Source organism: Odocoileus virginianus, chromosome 3 (genome assembly GCF_023699985.2).
Source record: "Odocoileus virginianus isolate 20LAN1187 ecotype Illinois chromosome 3, Ovbor_1.2, whole genome shotgun sequence".
Classification (NCBI taxonomy): Eukaryota; Metazoa; Chordata; class Mammalia; order Artiodactyla; family Cervidae; genus Odocoileus; species Odocoileus virginianus.
In genome coordinates this window covers 39478825-39500455 of record NC_069676.1, presented here as the reverse complement: position 1 = coordinate 39500455, position 21631 = coordinate 39478825, and the positions used below count along the sequence as shown (strand labels likewise).

General features: G+C 47.5%; 1 protein-coding gene across 6 annotated transcripts; it reads left to right on the top strand.

The window, feature by feature from the left end:
- The first annotated feature begins 13145 nt into the window (after positions 1–13145).
- Positions 13146–21449, top strand: ZNF692 (zinc finger protein 692). Of its 6 annotated transcripts, none has more exons than XM_070465222.1 (13): positions 13146–13256; positions 13931–14118; positions 14401–14432; positions 14710–14973; positions 15518–15566; positions 15664–15786; positions 16069–16290; positions 16378–16455; positions 16552–16630; positions 18034–18148; positions 20375–20476; positions 20730–20829; positions 20972–21449. In XM_070465222.1, exons 2-13 carry the CDS (start codon positions 13943–13945, stop codon positions 21267–21269), a joined length of 1638 nt encoding a protein of 545 aa, XP_070321323.1. In that variant the 5' UTR covers positions 13146–13256; positions 13931–13942; the 3' UTR covers positions 21270–21449. The 6 variants fall into 6 exon arrangements, with proteins under 6 accessions (XP_070321323.1, XP_070321322.1, XP_070321321.1 ...); XM_070465221.1 differs by lacking the exon at positions 13146–13256 and adding an exon at positions 13330–13432; XM_070465220.1 differs by lacking the exon at positions 13146–13256 and having other exon boundaries at positions 13488–14118; positions 16072–16290.
- The last annotated feature ends 182 nt before the right edge of the window (positions 21450–21631 follow it).

Below are 21631 nucleotides of genomic sequence, written 5' to 3'. Positions count from 1 at the left end.
ACAGAGAGGCTACTGCAAGTTCCCTCGGACAGACCAGGGTCAGCAGGCCAGATGGTGATAGGCAGTCAAATTCTGGATCTATTTTGAAGGTGGAGTCAATAAGATTTATTGATGCACAAGAAGGAAAGAAGTGGCATGTAATTAGAGGTGTTTGGGCCTGAGCAATTGGCCAGTAGGGAAGCCAGGGAGGAGGCAGATTGTGGAGGGAGAATATGGTTTTTGATCTTCAGGTTTAAGATGCCTATTAGAGGTGTCAAGTAGATAGATACAAGCATCTGAAGTACTGTGGGAGATATAAAAGTGGAAACTCATTAGCCAATAAATTGTACTTATCTGTATCCCTGCCATAAAACAGGGAATTCCCTGGCAGTCCAGTGGTTAGGGCTACATGCTCCCACTTCAGGGAACACGGTTTGGATCCCTGGTCAGGGAACTGAGATACTGTGTGTGCAAAGGGCAAAAGAAAAAAAAAAAACCCATAAAACAGAATGAGCTCACTTGGAAAGTGAGGCCAAAGACTGAGCCCTGGGACATTCCAGTAAGTTGAGATAGAAGAAGAAACTGCATAGAAAGCTGAGAAAGAATGGCCAGTGAGAAAGAAAGAAAAAGAGGAGACTGTGGTTTGTAGAAGCCACATGGAGAAATAAGGTAGAGGAGAAAAAAAGTGATCGAAAGTCCAATGCTGCCAAGGGGAGTAAGTTGAGAATGCAGTGGGTGAGGGTTCTGGTGAGGTTGGAGGAGAGACTGGAGATGGTGACAGGACATACTGATGCCTTTTGGGAGATGTTCTACCTTAAAGGGGATCAGCAATATGGAATGCTAGCTGCAGGAAACCACAGAATCAAGGTTTCGATTTATTTCATGGTGTGACATTACATGGCATGTTGTATTGATGGCAATGATCCAGTGTTGTTTCTCTCCTCAGCATTTCTTTGGACACCTCTGGCCATGTGGTGAGGCCTACTTCCCTAGGGTTTGGTTTTTTTAAAAAAAACTGAGGAGAAATAGAAGTAACATAGAATTAACTATTCAAAGTAGCATTTAATATATTCACAATGTTGTACAACCACTATCTCTAAGTTCCAAAATATTTCCATCATTCCAAAAGGATACTTTGTACCTGTTAAGCAGTTACTCCCTGTTTTAGTCAGCTTGGGCTCCTGCAATAAAACACTGAAGACTATGTGGCATAATAAAAATTTATGTTCTTATGCTTCTGAGGGCCCCACTCTTATGAAAGGGAAAGTGAAAGTGAAGTTGCTCAGTCATGTCCAACTCTTTGCGACCCCATGGACTGTATGTAGCCTACCAGGCTTCTCTGTTCATGGGATTTTCCAGGTAAGGGTACTGGAGTGGGTTGCCATTTCCTTCTCCAGAGTATCTCCCTGACCCAGGGATCGAACGTGGGTTTTCTGCATTGCGACCAGACACTTTACCCTCTAAGCCATCAGGGAAGTTTTTGCACTCTTATGATGTTATCTAAATCTAATTAGCTCCCAAAGGCCCCATCTTAAAATATCATCACATTGAGGAGTAGGGGTTCAACATGTAAATTTGGGATTGTGCAATTCAGTCCTCAGCATTCCCTATTCCTTCCTTCATCTAGCCCCTGGCAATCATCAATCTGCTTTGTATCTCTGTGAATTTACCTCTTCTGATTATTTCATGTAAGTGGAATTTATATATGATCATATTTTATATGATCTTTCAGGCAGGGTTTCTTTCACTGAGCACACACACCAAGGAAGTATGTACCCATATTGGAGCATATATCAGTACTTCATTCCTTTTTATGGCTGAATAATATTTCATTGTATAGATAGATCACAATTTGTCCGTTGCCAGACATTTGAGCAATGTTTGCCTTTGTGAATGTGCTCCCATAAACTTGTGTGTACACATGCTTAAGTACTTATTTTCAACTCTTTGGCTAAATACCTAAGAATAGAATTGCTGAGTCATTGGTAATTCTGTTTGAGTCATTGGAATCTGTTTTCCACTGTTGTTGAACAATTTACATTCCCACTGGCCACATATGGGGGTTCCAGTTTCTCCAATTTTCCCCTTGCCTTTTTAAAAGTATGGCCACTCTTACTGGGTATGAAGTGGTTCTTCCTATGGTTTTGATTTGCATTTCCATAAAGATTAATATGGGCTTCCCTGGTAACTTAGCTGGGAAAGAATCTGCCTGTGATGCAGGAGGCCCTTGTTTGATTCCTGGGTTGGAAAGATCTGCTGGAGAAGGGATACGCTACCCACTCCAATATTTTCAGGCTTCCCTGGTGGCCCAGCTGGTAAAGAATCCACACATAATGTGAGAGACCTGGGTTCAATCCCTGGGCTGGGAAGAACCCCTGGAAAAAAAAAAAGAAAAACTACCTACTCTAGTATTCTGGCCTGGAAAATTCCACAGACTGTAGTCAGGTTGCAAAGAGTTGGACACCACTGAGTGACTTTCAAAGATTAATATATTTTCATGTGCTTGTTTTTCACTAGTATGTCTTCTTTGGAGAAATGTGTATTCCTTTGTCCATTTTAAAAATTGAGTTGTTTGTCTTTTTGTTATTCAGTTGTAAGAGTTCTTTGTGTATTCTGGATACTAGACCTTTATTATCTGTATGACTTGCAAGTGTTTTTTTTTCCCCATTCTGTAGATTGTCTTTTCATTTTTTTAAAAAAGATTTGATTATTTTATTTTCTGCACATGGGCTTTCTCTAGTTGTGGTGAGCAAGAAGTATTCTTCATTGTGGCTCGTGGAATTCTCATTGCCATGGCTTCTCTTGTTGCTGAGCACAGGCTCCAGGTACAGAGGTTTCAGTAGCTGCAGTGTGTGACCTCAGTAGTTGCAGCTCACAGGCTCCAGAGTGTGGGCTCAGCAGTTGTGGCACATGGGCCTAGTTGCTACATGGCACAGGATCTTTCCAGACCAAGAATCAAACCAGTGTCCCCTGCATTACAAGGTGGATTCTGAACCACTGGACCACCAGGGAAGCCCTGTCTTTTCATTCTTCATAATGTCCCTGATGCACAAATTTTTTCATTTTGATTACAAGTAATTTTTCTGTTCTTTTGTTGCTCATGCTTTTGGTACCCTAAGAATCCACTGCCAAATCTGAGGTCATAGAGATTTATCCCTAGTTTTTTCCTAATAGTTTCATTATTTTATCGCATATTTACATTGTTGATCTATTTTAAGTTAATTTTGGTGTGTATGAGGTAGGGGATTCAACTTCATTCTCTGTACTTGGATGTCTAGCTATATTAATACCATTTGTTTAAGAGACTGTTCTTTCCCCATAGTTCAAAATTGATTGACCCTAGATAGATGGGCTTATTTCTGGTGTCTCAGTTCCATTCCAGCAGTCTATATGTCTTCCTTTATTCTAGTACCCCTCTGCTTTGATGACCTTTACTGTACTTTTGTAATAAGTTTTGAAATCAGGGAGTATCAGTCCTTCAATTTTGTTCTTTTTCTTCAAGAGTATTGAGGTTATTCCAGGGCTCTCGTAATTATAGATACATTTGAGAACTGGCTTTTCTATTTCTGAAAAATAGAAAAGAAAAGAAATTTTGTTACAGATTACATCACTATGGGTGGTTTTGACTCTTATCAATATTGTATTCCAGGCAATGAATATGAGGTATCATTCCGTTTATTTAAGCCTTTAATTTTTTTCAGCAATGTTTTATAGTTTTCAATGTAAAAAGTCTTTCACCTTTCTAGTTAAATTTATGTAAAAGTATTTTATTCTTTGGGGGTTATTGTAAATGGTATTGCTGGTATATAGAAACGCAACTGAATTTTGTGTGTTTTTATCTTGTATTCTACAATTTTGCCAAACTAAACTTTATTAGCTCTAGTAGTGTCTCTTTCTCTGTGTGTGTATTCTTTGGGATTTTTAACATACAGGATCATGTCATATGTAATGACAGCAAGTTTTACTTCTTCCTTTCCAATTTGGGTGCATTCTATTTCTCTGTCTTGCCTAATTGCTTTGGCAAGAATTTTTAGCACAATATTGAAGACTAATGGTGAGAATGGACATTTTGTCTTGTTTCTGATATAACGGGGAAGGTTTTCAGTCTTTCCACATTGGTTATGTTCTTAGTTGTGGGATTTTCATATATGCCTTTGATCATGTCAAGAAAGTTCCCTTACATTGATTTTAAATGCATAAGACAAAATACATGGGGTTACAAAGGAAACTAATTATGTTGGAATTGTTATAAAAATGCTAAAATTAATTTGTGGTATAGTAATATGTGTGCTTATTTATTAACACATTAAATAACAAGATACAGAGCATTTTGAGTTAGTGATAAGTATAAATGACATCCTGAAATACCTGCAACTGTAATGTGGTATGAAAGTATCTATGATTTTTACTCATGACAGTAAGTCCTACTGTGGTTTGCTGTCTCCATGGTTAATCGAAGGAGATGCTCAATTTTAGCCAGAGTTTATTGAAGATAGATATATAAACTATTTCCCTTTAAAACTCATAGGTGTCTGAATTCTCTCCACTGGAATCTCAGCTTAAGAATCCCTAAAGTTGTGAGAAAATTGGTTATAGAAAAGAGGGACATGGCTGGGATGGAGGTGTAGGGAAGTGGCAAGCTGTTGTGCCCAGGAAAGGGTTGGTCTCACATTCCCATATAAATGCTACAAGGACAGTAGCAAAGGCTTCTTGCCAAATGATTAAGTCTGAAGGAAAGGGGACAGGGACATAAGGGTGTGTGGCCAGGGAATGGCTACAATGGTAGAACCTGGGCTGGAATCTGGGCAAAGAGAAGAGGGAGGATAGAGGTGGATTGGGTCAGTGACAAGGTGTTGGCTGGAATTCTAGTAGGGTCAAGAGTGGACCAGGAGTGAACTAGAAAGAGAGGTGGTGTTAGAGCAAGATACTTGAAATACCTAGAATACCTTCTGAGAGGAGCTAAAATATTACCAGGTAGCAAGAAGATGCATTTTTTAGGACTGTCTGGGCAGTACTAAGAAAGGCTTTAGAGTTATTTGACTAAATTCTGCATTGGCAGGTGGGTTCTTAACCACTAGCACCACCTGAGGAGCCCAATATGTTTATTAAAGGACAAATAAGAATGTGCTACTTGAAGTCCTGGAGGCTCAGTGGTAAGGAATCTGTCTGCCAATACAGGAGACACAGGCCAGGAAGATTCCCTGGAGAAGGAAATGGCAACCCACTCCAGTATGCTTGCCTGGGAAATCCCATGGACAAAGACTGGCAGGCTACAGTCCATGGGGTCACAAAAGAGCAACTCAAAAGCTTGACGCATAAGGATCTTGAGATAGACAAACTGAACTATAAATCTACAGTTATTTAGAATTTAGACTACTAGGAGATTTTACCTTGGAGAAGTGTTTTATCACTGACATTGTTTATGATTGACAGGGTATAATTGTAATTAAAAAGCACTGATTTATTTGGTTTTATTTTTGCATTTAAATTCTTTATGGCTCTGGTTCTAGCTTCACTGGGCTGCATTCTTGCTGTTTGACCTCCTAGAAGTAGATACACAAATACAAGATAACAATGCCATGGGACTTATGGGGTCTTCTTACCTTGTTATGGGGAGCTGGGTTAAGTGGAGCTGATTGGCAGAGCAAGAATTGGGGGCAGGCTAAGGAGGAGGTGGTGTGAGCATAGGGCAGGGTAGGATTTATGGGGTGGAGGATGGAACAATAATGAAGGGTCAGAGTCATCCGATTTAGAGGGGGTCTTTTTTTCCTGATCTTGGAACTTTGCCTCCTTAATGCCTTAGGATCCTCCCCTCAAGCTTTCCAGTTGTTTCTCTGCTCTCCTTTGACATTTCTTTCCCGTATCCTGCCCACCTCTTAGGACAATATTCTTCCAAGATAAACTGAGCTTTAATATATCAGCAAGGCCCAGACCTTCAGCTAGTAATGGCTTTGGAGATCCTGGAGGACTCACCACTATCACATCTGCTATCTCCTAGGTCCCAGTACATGGTGTAGGCAGGGAGTAGGGGACTCATTGGGCTTCCCTGGTGGTTCAGTGGTAAAGAATCTACCTGCTAATCCAGGAAATGAGGGAGATGCACATTTGATCTCTGAGTCGGCAAGATCCCCTGGAGAAGGAAATAGCAACCCACTCCAGTATTCTTGCCTGGAAAACCCCATGGACAGAGGAGCCTGGCAGGCTATTGTCCATAGGGTCACAAAGTGTTGGACGTGACTTAGCAATGGAAAAACAAATGGGGCTCAGTAGGTCTAGGTGCTCAGGTTACAAAGAGAGTCTTATAATAACTTTTAAAAAGCCTCCCACAGTGCTCTGCCATCTCTCCTGCTCTCTCCATGTCATACTACAGTGGGGTACATGGCAAGGGAATGTTTACTACAAGCCATTCCCCATAAGCAACAGCCCCCCAACCCCATGTCATTGTTCATTCTGTCATCATGATCTTAGAGTGTACCAAGAAAATACAGACTTATTTTTAAGTCTCAGTGGAGATGTGAACCACCTCATTTGTTTCCAAAAATTTTCATGTATGCTCCTTGAACACCATTCACTTCTTGCTGCCAAGCAACTTTCGGATCCTATCTGCTTTATCCAGTGTTCACCAGGAGCTCATTTTGCCTTCTAGTCTGAAATTAATGTCTTCAAAATATCAAGACTTTAACAAATTATCTTGAAATAGTCATCTCAACAGATGCTGTAGCCAGACTTGGGTTTTCCTGTGGAGAGGGCTGAGGAGCAAGCATTTTGTTTTAGACATCATGCTGGGTGTCTGTACAACCCAGGGAAAGGGTTGGAATAAACAGAGACAGGCCTTACAACTAAATTTTTTCCCAACACATATCCTCACCTACCAAAGACACTTCTCACATTATTTTATTCCTGGGGTTATTAGCAGGTTACCTCTCTTCCTCATTTACCAGGCCTTTTAAATAAATAGGGCTTTACATTTTCAGCCCAAATGTAAAACTTTTTCAGCCCAAATGTAAAACTTTCTCGGTACAGAGAAAAAAGATGAAAGACAGACAAGGAAAAGGTGAAAATACAGAAAGAAAAAGGGGGCAAGAATAAGCTGAAGGCCAGAAAGGAAGGAAAATGGGTAATTAGAAGTAAAACAGAAGTGATAGTAAGTGGAGAGAATAAAATAGGAATAAGAGGACAGAGATGAGAGAGAAAGAATAAACCCATGACGTGAAGTAGGATGAGAGAAAATCAAAAGGGAATTCTAAATGGAGAGTCCTAGCTTGCCAAGAAACAGTAGAAACATGTAGGGGGCCTATCTAGGGGTGGGGAAAGACTCTTCTTTACCCTTCAGTCCTAATTTTAGGCTCCTCTTCTGCTAGTAAGCTTGACTTGGATGGCTAGTGCTTTAATCAGCATCCTCTACTTGCCATTCTGGCTTCTTCATCTCTCATTTACATTTGAATACACAAGTGCAACAGCACATCCAGGTACAGAGGATGAAGATAACCAAGAGGGATGAAGATAACTAGAGGGAGCCTCTCTAGGGATGGAGAGGAGGAGACAGGACATTTCCTCTATTAGAGGAACCCTATCTTTATCTGAGCTTTCCTCACCCATCACATCCACCCCACAAAGAAGCATATAAAACGCCAAGTTCAGATTTTCCCTTTATTTCCATCTTCATCAGGGGGTGAGGTATAAGGTTGGTACAGGTGCCTGGGTTCTAACCTCACGTTTGCTTGGAACTTTTCCCGAGTCCATGACATTTTTGCCTGATTTACAAATGTTTCTTCCTTTCCTGGTATTTACTCTGGAAACACCTTCATTTCTTCAGCAACACACCAAAGGTCTAGGTGCACGTATATCTGCTACAGCCTGGATGATAAGCTAGCTATGTCTGTAAAACCACGATTTTCCGCAAGCATTCGGCAACGGGGCTTGTCCTAGGGGGACCCCAAGCGGAGCCCACTCCTTCGGACTAGCGCGGGCAGCGCGCGGGCCACCCGCCGGCCACGCATCAGGAAGGAGGTGGTGCGGGCACGAAGCGCAGCTCTCGAGGACAGGAGCGACCGGAGGGTGGAGCCGATCTCAGCAGTCGCAGTTGTCCGGCGCTCGCCTCGTAGGTCCGCACCCTCCTGACTTCGTCGGGTCACCTCGCGCGCGATCTGGTTGAAAAGATCCCGCTCCAACACGTGCAGTATCACCACGGCGTCCCTGGATAGGGGCTGTTTCAGCACCTGCAACACAATGTCTCTCCGCGACCGGCGTTGTGTGTTCCGCCGCGCTCCCTGCCGCAGCGGCGGAAACCATCCGTGCTGCTGCAACATTCCAGAGGATAAGTATCCCGGGTGCCAGCTTTCTTACGGCTCATGTCCTCAGCCCTCCTGGGCTGCGACCTAAGTTTCCAGATAGCAGGCTGGTTTCTTATGAATCGTCCCGCCCCGCCCACTTGCCGTCACAGAAGATAGTGGCGGGCCACTCTCTGGTGTGATTGGGCTCAGGACAAAGGCACCGCCCACTGATGATCAAGAAGACAAACGGATAGAGCTCCTGGAGAAGCTAATTGGCTGAAGAAAACAGATACCAGACGCTGATTGGATGAGAGAGAGACAAAGGGTGGGGTGTAGGACTCTAGCACAGACTTGGGGCCTGAATAGGCTAATAGTGTCGGTGGGTCTTCTGAAATTTAGGGCATAAACTTCCTGTGGAGTGCTCCTTCTCCACTTTTTAAGTTTATTTATTTATAACTGCGTTGGGTCTCGGAGAAGGCAATAGCACCCCACTCCAGTACTCTTGCCTGGAAAATCCCATGGATGGAGGAGCCTGGTAGGCTGCGGTCCATGGGGTCGCTAAGAGTCAGACACGACTGAGCGACTTCACTTTCACTTTTCACTTTCACACATTGGAGAAGGAAATGGCAAACCACTCCAGTGTTCTTGCCTGGAGAATCTCAGGGATGGGGGAGCCTGGTGGGCTGCCGTCTATGGGGTCGCACAGAGTCGGACACGACTGAAGTGACTTAGCAGCAGCAGCAGCCGCAGCGTTGGGTCTTAGTTGCTCGTGCAGGCTTCTCTCTGGTTGAAGGATGTGGGCTCAGTTGCTCTGAGACATGTGGGATCCTAGTTCCCTGACAAGGGATGGAACCCACATCCCCTACAATGGAAGGTGGATTCTTAACCACTGGACCACCAGGGAAGTCTCCCTTCTCCACTTTGAGCCAGGATTTCAGATCAAGGCTGTAGCAATTTGGCTCTCCTTGAACCAGGGGAGTGGAAGGTGATTTTTCTATTTAGAAAGAAGAAGATATTGAGAACTCAGAGTGTACAATAATAATATCAGATAGAGCTTTTCCCAAAGCAGGAGATAAAAAGGAAGTAATGGTGCCATCTAGAATCCAGAAAAAAATAAACGTCATGAGGATAAATGTAATGTCTCCCCACATGAACCCCTAAGCCTCCTCACAAGTTCATTGGGAGACTTAGGAACTTAACATGAAAAAAGCAACTGGCAGTTTCAAGAGGCTGTAAAGTCTATGTAACTCAACAGAGCTAAAGCAACAAAAAGCTCAAATTTAATCATGACTTTTGAAATGGGGTGATAAAATGGAATTCTTAGATTGGGCTAAATACTGAAGGCAGATTGGGCTAAGAAATAAAGGCAGAGAAGAAATATAGAGAATCCCCTCTTCCCATCCATGCCAAAGTAGTTAGTGATTGTCTTCAGTACCTACAATGGAGGGTGACTGTTGAGAGGCTTGGCTCATCCCTTACTTCAATGATATAAGAAACTGAAGCAAGATTGAGAGGGGAAAAAAAGGATTTGTTTGGAGAGGGTTACTGGAGGATTAAGGGGTTTAGAGCTTTGTAATTTTGAACCATATCAGACTGAGAGAACCAAGAGTGTGCCTGAGTCTCAAGTCAAGTAAGGGACTTTTTATTATTATTATCTAAGAGTAACCAAGAATTATTAAACTTGTTTGTAATTTCATCCATGGAAAAGAGAAAATAGTGTTTTGCAGATGTCTACTAAGGGACCATGAAAGGAAAGAAAATATTTTTTTTCCTGTTTGTCCCCTGTGGAGTCCTGTTCTTTGGATTAATGAAGGATCTTTATGAATTAGTAAAGTATCTGGAATATAGGAGTGATCTTTCCTCCAACCTTATATTAGGCAGACAAATACCATGTTGAGTCATTGGTAACATAATTCAAGAGTATGATATAAGCAGGACATACTGGATTCATCCTAAAGGGTAGTTTATGATTGGATACCATGTCATTTTGACTGTCTAAGCTGCAGAGGAGAAGCCTGGGATAGCCAACAATCACCATATACCAACAACAAACACACAAATAAATAATTTCAGAGAACTAGAAGTGCTGTGAAGGAAATAGACAAAGTGGGCAGAGAATGACAAAAAGGATCTGAGTAGGTGATCTTGGAGCTGAGATTTACATAAGGGAAACAACCACATGAAGAGATGGAGAGTGGGTATTCCAGAGAGAAGCGACTCTCTCCAGCATGTTTGGTACATTTGAGAAATAGTAAAAAAAAAATTTAAAAAAAGTGGGACTAGTAGGACAGAGTGGACAAAGTGAGGAAAGGTGGGGGAGGCCAGAGAAACAGCCAAAGGTCAGACCACACAGGCCTTAATGTCATAGTAAGGGTTTTGGATTGCACTGGTGACCATGAAATGTTTTAAGCAGGAGATTTCCTCCTTCCTGTCTTGTGCAGGTAAGAGCAGAAGGAAGCAAATCAATCTAGCAATCACTCTGTAGATATGATTGTTATAGGATATTGAGATGGAGAGATTATTTGGATTATCTTTGTTATTTTTGTTCAGTTGCTAAGTTGATTCCAGCTCTTTGCTGGACTGCAGCACACCAGGCCTCCCTGTCCTTCACTATCTCCTGGAGTTTGCCCAAGTTCAGGTCCATTGAATTGGTGATGCCATCCAACCATCTCATCCTCTGTGCCTTCTTCTCCTGCCCTCAATCTTTCCCAGCATCAGGGTCTTTTCCAATGAGTCGGCTCTTCACATCAGGTGGCCAAAGTATTGGAGTTTCAGCATCAGTGCTTCCAATGGGTATTCAGGGTTGATTTCTTTTAGGATTGACTGGTTTGATCTCCTTGCAGTCCAAGGGACTCTCAAGAGTCTTCTCCAGCACCACAGTTTGAAAGCATCAATTCATCTTCGCATATCCTTCTTTATGGTCCTACTCTTACATCCTTACATGACTACTGGAAAGACCATAGCCGTATAGTCAAATACGGACCTTTGTCAGGAAAGCGATGTCTTGGCATTTTAATATGCTGTCTAGGTTTGTCATAGCCTTTCCAAGAAGCAAGCATCTTCTGATTTCATGACTGTAGTCATCATCTGCAGTGATTTTGAGCCCAAGAAGAGAAAATCTGTCACTGCTTACACTTTTTCTCATTCTATATGCCATGAAGTCATGGCCCCAGATGATCTTAGTTTTTTTAATATTGAGTCTTAAGATTTTGTTTTTTTTTGGATTTTCTAGGTGGGTCCAAACACCTTCACAAATGTCCCTATAAAAGAGAAATAGAGGGAGATTTGATGCAGACAAAAGGAGAGGCAGCAACATGACTAGAGAGAGATTGGAATGATGTGGCCACAGGCTCGGGATTGCTAGTTCATCACCAGAAGCTACCAGAGGCAAGAAAGGATTTTCCCCTAGAATCCTTGTAGCAGAAATATTGCCCTGATGACAACCTCATACTAACTTCAGGCCTTCATAACTATGAGTGAAAAAAATGTCTATTGTTTTTAACCACCAAGTTTGTGGAGCTGTTACAGCAACTACAGAAAACTAATACAGGTGACCTGGAGTAAGGTTTTAGCAGTGAAAAAAGCTGGAAATGATCGGATTCACAACAAATTTTTGCAGATAGTATCAGCAGGACTAGATGATGTAGTCAAGGATGATTCTGAGGTTTTTGTTCTGAACAAGTGGGTGGATGATGGTAACATTTACTGGGAACCTGGGTCTCCTGCATTGCAGGTGGACTTTTTACCATTTGAGCTACCAGGGAAGCCCTTTAAAGCTGAGGGGCCAAATAAATGAAACAAGAAGAAAAAAGGCCAGAAGAGAGAGGACTTGGTCCACGGAAAAACCCCAAGCTAATCCTCTGAAGAAGATCCAACAAAGGAAAGGAAGAGCCAGGGAGGAGGGAGGAAAACCAGGTGTGTGTGAAGTCACAGAAGCTAAACTTCTGTGAGGGGAGAGGGGTCATGGAGGGAAGTATCTACATTGTCAGATATTGCTTTAAGGGTAGAGAAGCAGAGATGGAGAAGGAAATGGCAACCCACTCCAGTATTCTTGCCTAGAGAATCCCGTGGACAGAGGAGCCTGGTGGGCTGCTGTTCATAGGGTCGCACTGAGTCAGACACGACTGAAGCGACTTAGCATGCATGCATTGGAGAAGGAAATGGCAGCCCACTCCAGTATTCTTGCCTGGAGGGAGAATACTCCCAGGGACGGAGGAGCCTGGTGGGCTGCAGTCTATGGGGTCTCACAGAGTCGGACACTACTGAAGCGACTTAGCAGCAGCAGAGAAGCAGAGAACAGACCACTGCCTTTAACAAAGTGACTGCCCCAGGTGACGTCGACAAAGCCCGTTCTAATAGCTTGGTAGAGAGAAAAGCTCCACTGGAGTCAACTGAAAAGAGAACGGAAGTGCGGAATAGTCCACAGCAAATCTGGGCAAATTTTCGGATGACTTCTGTCGTGCGTACGTGCTCAGTCACTTAAGTCATGTCCGACTCTGTGCGACCCCATGGATTGCAGGCTGCCAGGCTCCTCTGTCCATGGGATTCTCCGGGCAAGAATAGTGGAGTGGGTTGCCATTCCCATCTCCAGGTGACTTCTGTCGGGGAACAGGGAATTGGGCGGGAGAAAGAAGAACTACAAAGTACAGATGGTTGCAGAGGCCACATCCCTGGGCTAGTTGAAGGGGCTGGAGTCGGCGCACGGGAGGAGGGCTTGGCCCTATAAACTCCATTTCCCTAAGTCTTTGGCCACCAAACACAGGAGCTCGCCGGGGCAGCGACCTTCCACAACCTTTGCACGGTTAGCCAGGAACGTGAACAGTTTGTATGGGAACCACGGCTCCCAGCAGGCGTTGCGCTGAGCGGCCAATGCGCTTGCGCGCGCAATCAGCCTTCCCTCTCTTCCCTTCCCCCGCAAGCCCCGGAGCCAGTTCCAGGCTAGAGTCACCGACGCGAAGGGGGACGGGTTCCTCTTAAAAGAGAAACACCGGCGGCGCGCGCGAGGTGGGCCCCTGTCCTCCCGCCGCTCTCCGGGCCTGCGCGCGACATGGGAGAGGCGCAGGCGCAGTCGGGATGAGGGCGGGTGGGGGCGCTCAGGTAAGGCCGGGGTGGGGGTGGGTCGCGGCGGGAGCTCTGGGCGCCCGGGAAGCTGCCTTAGGAATTGGTCCATCCGACGCAGTGTGAGTGTTCAGTGGGGCGGCCCAGAACGGAATGGGGGGTGCCCTCCAGACCCCCCGCCCCTCTCCCCGCCCCCCGCCCTGGCTTTACCCAAGTCGTCCCAACTGTGAGGAGCTCTTCCAGTGCAAACGACCTCGTCCCTCATTTACCAGTAAAGACTCAGGCCTTTTTCAATATAAAACTGTTACCTTACCCTTGACTCCGCCCTGGTTGAAAATTTCTTACCCCATAGCTCCAGTTCTGCCCTCAGTGTGCCGGGGATCAGGCCGTTCTGACTTTGATGCTGTCCACGTACCTCCCACCCCCACGATACCCACTCCCTAGCACTAGTTTATACGCCCTGACATGTAAGCAGACTTGGTTTGGACCCGGTGGCGGCGAATGCTGTTGCAGTGGTTTGGTTCTGCCCCAATTCACCGATGAGGAAACTGAGGCCCCGGCAGAGGGTGGAGCTGGGGCCTCTGGACCCGTATCTGATCAGCATCTCCTCCACCCCGCAGGGCCTGGTACTCATGGCGGCCTCCCCTGCGGACGCGTCCCGCAGGCGGCGGGAGAAGCGACGGCAGCTGGATGCGCGCCGCAGCAAGTGCCGCATCCGCCTGGGTGGCCATATGGAGCAGTGGTGCCTCCTCAAGGAGCAGCTGGGCTTCTCCTTGCACTCGCAGCTGGCCAAGTTCCTGTTGGACCGGTTAGGGCCCGGGTCAGGGGTTCTGAGGGAGGGCACCCAGGCTACAACACCCAGCACCTTACCCGTCCCCTCTCCCCGACACCAAGTGTGGTCCTGCTGCTCCTTGCCACTGGCAGATTTCTCGTTTCAGAAACAAGGCCAGGGTGGTTTGTGAGCTCCCACGGTCTTCCCCCACCTCTTGGTCCCCAGAGGATAGAGGACCCCTTAGTGTGTGAGTGGCCAGAGCCGGGGGCAGTTGGCCACATGGGCCCTCACTTGACCTGCCTCTTGTCCCCCTGGCAGGTACACTTCTTCAGGCTGTGTTCTTTGTGCAGGTGGGTAGGGAATGGCTGGGGGTAGAGAATTAGGAGCCGGAGGGGGAAGAGGGGGCAACAGGGAATGGTGTGACCTAGAAACACCCTCCCTAAGGGGACTGGATCAGAGGGCGCCTTGAGTGAGTTTGGGAAGAGATGGGGGGAGTTGGACAGCTGAGAGGGGCCACCTGTGGAGAAGGGAGCAGGGGGTTGGGGTACAGGGCTGTGAATGTGGCCCTTCAGGATGAGAGGAGAGGGCCTCCCAGCTCACCCTTGACTGTTGCCTTTACTGCTCTAGGTCCTGAGCCTGTGGCCCCCAAGGGACTGCAGTATCTGGTGCTTCTATCTCACGCTCACAGCCGAGAGTGCAGCCTGGTTCCTGGGCTGCGGGGACCTGGGGGCCAAGATGGGGGGCTTGTGTGGGAGTGTTCAGCCGGCCACACCTTCTCCTGGGGCCCCTCTTCAGGCCCCAAATCTCCAGAGGAGCCAAATCCGACCCCTCTTCCAAGTACTGACGAGAGGAGCTGGTGCCCAGAGGCCAGGAGTGGGCAGGAGCCTGCAGGTAGGCTGGGGGAAAGAAGAGTTATGGAGAAAAAAAGAGGGGAACTCAGAACCCTATTGTGTAACTCAGAACCCCATTCTTCAAAAATGATCCTTTCTCAGTGGAAAAACTCTATGCTGATAAGGAAATATATCCTCAATATATTTTTAGGTATGAAAAGCAGAATACAGAATTGGATGTATTGTATGTCACCATTGGTGGATAAATAAGAGAAGAAAGGAGTTTATTTGTATGTGCTTATGAATGTATAAAAATTTCTGGAAGGGCATATAGGAAAACAGGTTACCTACAGGAAGACTGAGGTGGCTGGGGTATGGATTGGAAAGGAGACTTTTCACAGTTTACCTTTTTATACTTGTTTCTTTTTTTGGGTCATGTGAAATGTACCATCTCTAAAATCAAACAGTCTTTCCCACTCCAGTAGCCTGTGCCCCTTCTTCCTTCTTCCTAAGAGTCTTCCCACCACTTCAGGTCTTAGAACTTCACCTGTCCTCATCCCTCCCGTACAGAATTCCTTCCCTTTTCACCTTATCTGTGCCAACAGGTTTGGAATCTAACTGTGATGAGAGGGCTCAGGAGGCCAGGATGCCCAGGTGAGTCTGGGGTTGGGGAGAGGGGGACAAGATAGACCTGGGTGGACAATGGAAGTGAGGGAGCAGGACTTCACACTTGCCTTCCTTGGACCTGCAGGGGTGCGGGACCCCCACCGGAGACCTTCCCATCCCTCGGAGAAGATGGGGAAGAGGAAGAGGAGGATGAAGAGGAAATGCTCAGTGATGCTAGTCCCTGGACCTACAGCTCCTCCCCAGATGAGCAAGTTGGGGCTGAGGGAGGATGCTGAACAGAGTGGGCTAGTCGGGGGTGGGGGGTGGGTGGTAGCTGGGGCAGGGGGCACTCAGAGCTTTGCTTTGCAGACATCAGGGAGTGGCTTGTTGGTGGAGAGGGCAGGGTAGGCTTTGGGGAAGGCAGAAAGAACTAGAGATTTTGAACTGGGTGGAAAGTGACTTTGGGATCTTTGCAATTTAGGGATTGGGGTTGGGCTGGGGCTGGCTGAGGATCCATGAGATAATGCCCTCCTCTTCATTCTCCTTTCAGCAGTGAGCCAGATGTCCCCAAACCACCCCCTTCCCCTGTCACCCATGCACTTAATGATGGGGAGATACCCCCGGCCCCTGCAGCCGTCCCAGCTCCTCTTGCTTCGCCATCCTCTTCAGCATCCTCCTTGGGTTCTGGAGCTCCTAGGCCTGTAGAAGTCAGGATACAGCCAGAGCTCAGGGGGACCCCTCAAGCAGACCAGCAGACTGAGCCCCTGGCCAGGTAACCTGATGGCTGAGACAGAGGGCAGGGGCGTCCTGGGACATGGCCCTCCCTCGAGGCCCTCCGCTCCCTCTTTGCTGCCCATAGCCCTGGGAGTCAGGCTCAGTCTGCTCTGGCCTCGGCATGGGATGAGGACACTGCTCAGATTGGCCCCAAGAGAATTAGGTAGGACTGGGGAAAGGGTCCTGGGTAGGGAAGGGTGAGGAGGGAGGTGGGGGAGCGCCTGCACGAGTCCTCCCGCTTCCTCTCCTCCTCCCTCAGGAAAGCTGCCAGAAGAGAGCTGCTGCCCTGTGACTTCCCTGGCTGTGGAAGGATCTTCTCAAACCGGCAGTATTTGAATGTGAGCATGTGAGGGGTACAGGTTGGATTCTGTGTAGCCTCGTGGGTGGAGGAGGAGGGCTGAAGGAGAAACTGAGGTAAAGAAACCTGGGGTGTGGAGGGAATTCAGAGCCAGGGAGAGAGGGGTTGGGATGGATGTACAGAGCTCGCCTACAGTTGTAACCACTAGTCCAGGTGACGGGGAGATAAGGCAGGAAACCAAGCCTCAGGGGCACAGCTGCTGCCACTGTGCTTGTTGCACAGGCCCTCTGTTGGCCACACGGAGATAATGGTGGCATTCCTCAGGCTTTTGAGGTGCTGGTGACTGTTCTAAGCACTTGATATGTGTCGAGTCTCCTGATCTTCTCAACATTCCTGTGGAGTGGGCGCTGATACTATTCCTGCTTTGCAGATGAGGAAACCAAGGAACACGGAAAGATTAAGCCTTGCCGAAGGCTTCTCATTAATGTGTCAAGGTGCTAGGGTTCCTCAGTCCATTGGGCTGCCTTGCTCTGCTCGCTCATGTGGGTGGTTTAGGAGACAGTCTTGTCCTCAGCCTAACTACAGGAGAGGTTTGAGGCACAGAGACGGAAGGGTCCAAGCCCCACACTCAGCGAGAGCTCTCACAGGGTTCTGAGGCTGGGGGGCCCTAGACCAGAGGGGTGGTGAGGCCTGGGTGGATGGGATTTGGGAGAAGGGGAAGGTTCCCAGGTGGTTGCAAAGCTCTAGGCCTTTGATAAGAACAGCAGGGCTAGTCAAACATATTTGAGTCTATTAATGAAGGAGACTGAAGTAGCTCCCAGCAGTAGTTTAAATATGGGGAAATGGGATTATGGAGAAAGGGAAAGCCCATGCAGCTTAGTGAGCCAGGATGTGAAAATTAGACCAGATAAAAAGAGAAATATTTCCTAGAAATACTTGGGGAGTTAAGGTTGAAGAACACACTACCCTTAAAAGTGTTCCAAGTTGAGAGAGAGTGTGTTTCCAAAGCACATTTAGGAGAAAATGATATAATCCCATGGTGAGCTATTAATAAAATGTAGGCCATCTGAGAGACACTGTTGGGCATTGATATTGATATCAAGGAGAGTAATCATAACCACCCAAAATGTGTTCTTATCCCTGGCAGATGGCAAATATATAGTTAGGGAACCAGGAATGTCAGCAGAACTGCATTTTGTTCAGGGAACTGGGCATTGCAGGGTGACGTTGTGACAAGAAGGTGAGATAATGGAAGTTGAGGGCAGGGCAGAGTAAGGGCAGGGTGGTATCAAGAAGGGATGGGATTGGGGTGCTCACGTATAGGTGAGGACTGGACCATAGGTGAGGCGGTGACAAGAACTGCTAAGGAAGAGGGCAGAAAAGCCTGCCTTCTGGGTCAGCTCTGGTGGTCTCCCTGAGAAAACCATGTGCTTCCTTCCCTAGCACCACAAGAAATACCAGCACATCCACCAAAAGTCCTTCTCCTGCCCAGAGCCGGCCTGTGGAAAGTCCTTTAACTTTAAGAAACACTTGAAGGAGCATGTGAAGCTGCACAGTGGTGAGTTGTGGAAATGCCTTCTCATCTCCCCACTGTGGGTCCTGTCACCTCCCCCTGTGGGTACCTTCCCCTCCCCCACGAGGCCCATCACCTCTTATCTGCAGGTTTTGTCACATTGCCCTGGGATAACTCTTCATTCCCACACTCATCCCGCACTCTCTTTCTGTTGAGATCTTGCCTGCTTTAAACTGTTATAAGTGCTTGGATTCGGCAGTGAGTAAAGCAGGCAGTACTCACCTTGTAAGATGTCTACTCTACTGACACTGGGCCACAAAGAGCTATGAAAGGTGCTTTGAGCAAAGACCTAAGTGAAGAGAGAATGGAGGCTTAGCCATACCCACAGGCAGCTCGTGAGAGGATCCTAAACTGCCATCTCCAAGCATGATCCAGGATGGAGAGGAAGACAGGAGGTTAGAAAGGAAGAGAGGTCAAATAGGTAGTAGAGGCCTCCAAAACCATCTTCACAATGGCTTGGCTCCTGGCCACGTGTGATGGGCACCGGTATGTTGGAGGGAGGGACACAACTGATTTTAAAAGGAGCTTTGTGACTGCCATGTGAAGAATAGAGGGACTGCAGAAATGTGCAGCACAGTAATGGCAACCTGGTGAGAAGTAGCTGGAGACTGACGAGTGAGTGAAGGTGGAGCTCGGGCTACTGTGGGTAGAACAGATTGTCCATGGGTAGGACTGTAGAGTCAGAGGACTTGGAAAAAGCCTCGAGCCTGAGCACCTGGATAGAAGGTGATGTGATTCCCTGAAAATGACACGTAAGCAGGCTTCAGGAAAGGGACATGACATTTTATTTGGGACATGCTAATCAGGTGTTCTAGAAAACATGAATCTGAAGTTCAGAGCTGTTGGGTAAAAAAGAAAAAAATGTTCATCATGAGCACTTGAGTGGTGTTTAGAGCTGTGGGTGGAGTGTTTCTACAGGGAGAGAGTGAACATAGGTAGCGAAGAGGTCTGAGCAGGGCAGGTGGGAAGGTCAGCTACAGAGGGGCCGGGGAGGCCGCTGGAGAGCAGTATCCGAGGAGCCAAGTGGAGAAAGTGCTCTAGGGAGGAGGGACGGGTGACCTATGCCAGTGCTGCCAAGCTGAGTGAGATGAGGATGCGGACAGGCCACCAGATAGGGTAGTGGAAAGCTATCCTTGACCAGATGACAAAATGGCATGTGACAAGGGAGATAGCAGCCAGCAGGGGGTGGGTCTGGAGCAGAGAAGAGCTGAGGAAGTGAGGACAGCAAGTACGGACAGCTCTTTGGAGTTTTGCTGTGAAGGCAAGCAGAGAAGTAGGTATAAGCTGGAGGGCAGGATCATACAGAGATGATCCCACAGAGAGGAAAGGCTTGCTGATGCCAGGGTTGGGCATCCTTAAGTCAGTGAGGAGGGGGTGTGTCTGGGCACAGTTGGAAGGCAGCCACAGGGAAGCAGGAACTATTCACATATATGGGCACAGAAAGCAAGTTGCCTGGTGGATTAGGTGAGGGGAGGATGTGGGCGTTCTTTCCTGGCTCTTTTCTTCTGGGTGACTTATAAAATGAGGTTATTGCTGAGTGAGTTTGGTAGAAAGAGGAGGTCATGTGCAAAATGCCCTTCTGGACTCTAGAAAGTGGGAGAGTGAACTGACCAAGGAAATGCAGGGGTACTGTGATAGGGCAGTGGGGAGGCTTGAGACTTGTAGTTGTGTATGAAAGTAGAGCCCAAGGTGGGGTATCGGGGAGTTGGTTGTCTGCCCTGCTCAACACACATATGCAGGCCTGGAGCAACCAAGTGTTGTATTTATCCTGAGTTGGGTTTTAACCAGGAAAATGTAGCTGAGGAAAAGAGAGACAGGTGAAGTGAAGGAAGGCCATGAAGATGCCTTGGAAATGGACTCGTCACAGAGAAGGGAGGGAGACAGTGGGAAGGCAGTGGGCCACTGAACTGGCAGCCTGGAGTTGTAGGATTACTGTAACAGGACAAAGGATGACTGGAACTAGGATGCTTGAAATTGTGATTTCTACATGGTGCAGTGATGGTGCATAACCTGGGAGTGGTGGCTGAGGAGAGTGGGGAGGCCAGGTTAGTAAGGGTCTGGGAACCAGGAGAGTGAGGGCTGGACATGTAGAAAACAAATTGACATCAGTGGTAGTGACTGAGGAGAGAGCCTGGAGCAGGAGTTGCGTGGAGTACAAGTTAGTGATGGGGATGAAGGCTATAGGTACATGTGTGTGTGGTCTGATGGCAGGATATACAGAGCAGTGGTTGGGCAGAAGACTACAGGATGCCATGGAAAGGATGGCTGTCTCCTCTGCTGCAGGAGGTGCAGGAGAAAAACCATACCAGGCCTGTGAGAACTGCTGGAGATGGGCAATGGGCAGGTGCTGTTAGAGCTGGCAGGCGGGTTCAGGGAGAAAGGAGAGGGGATTGGCTCTTGATACCCACAGGGTGTCTGTCAGGTCACAGGGCACTGTTGTGGGGCTGGGAGGAGTGAGACATGCAGACTAAATAGAGACAGTACTCCTTTGGAGGACTGGAAGGGGTGGGCCAAGGAGGGCCTCAGTTTGGGGATGGATGCTTGGCTATACCCTATATGCCCACAGACACCCGAGACTACATTTGTGAGTTCTGCGCCCGGTCTTTCCGCACCAGCAGCAACTTGGTCATCCACCGGCGCATCCACACTGGAGAGAAACCCCTACAGTGAGTGTGGGAAAGGGAGCCTGGTGTGGGGTGAAGTGGGGAGGTGCTGGAAGGACACCTGGGAAGCTAGGACCAGGAGGAACCCCTGGGGAAGTCAAGATGGGCTGAGGCACCTTCTCTCACTCTGCTCCCCCTGGTTTAGGTGTGAGATCTGCGGGTTTACCTGCCGCCAGAAGGCATCCCTGAATTGGCACCGGCGCAAGCACGCAGAGACAGTGGCTGCCTTGCGATTCCCCTGTGAGTTCTGTGGCAAGCGCTTTGAGAAGCCAGACAGTGTTGCAGCTCATCGCAGCAAAAGCCACCCAGCCTTGCTCTTGGCCCCACAAGAACTATCTGGTCCACTGGAGTCCTGTTCCAGCATCTTGGCTTCTGCATCCCTGGGGACCAGTGAAGGATCCAGGTCCTCTCTGGCTCCCCAGGCTCCCATGCTGCTCCCTTAGCAGCAAGTATTCCCCAGAATTTGGGGGATCCAGGGACTGGAAAGGAGCAAGAAGGGCCAGATGCCTGGTGTCCAGGAACTGGGGTGATGGGGAATGCAGGGCAGGGGCAAGACCGGATTTTAGGGGAGCCAGGCTACTTGAGTCTTTCTAAAGGACAGAATAAACCCAGTATTTTACATAGACCTGTGTGGGCAGAGTGAGTATTTTGGCACCTGAGGTACAGAAATCTTGATTCTTTTAGAAACAGGCTCTGCTGGAATGTGCCTGAGTGCACCCTAAGTGCAGGCCCTGTTCCTCTCTCTGCAGTCCCCCACCGGCCCCCACTGTGAGGACCCAGTTTTCTTTCCGAATTCACTTTGGCT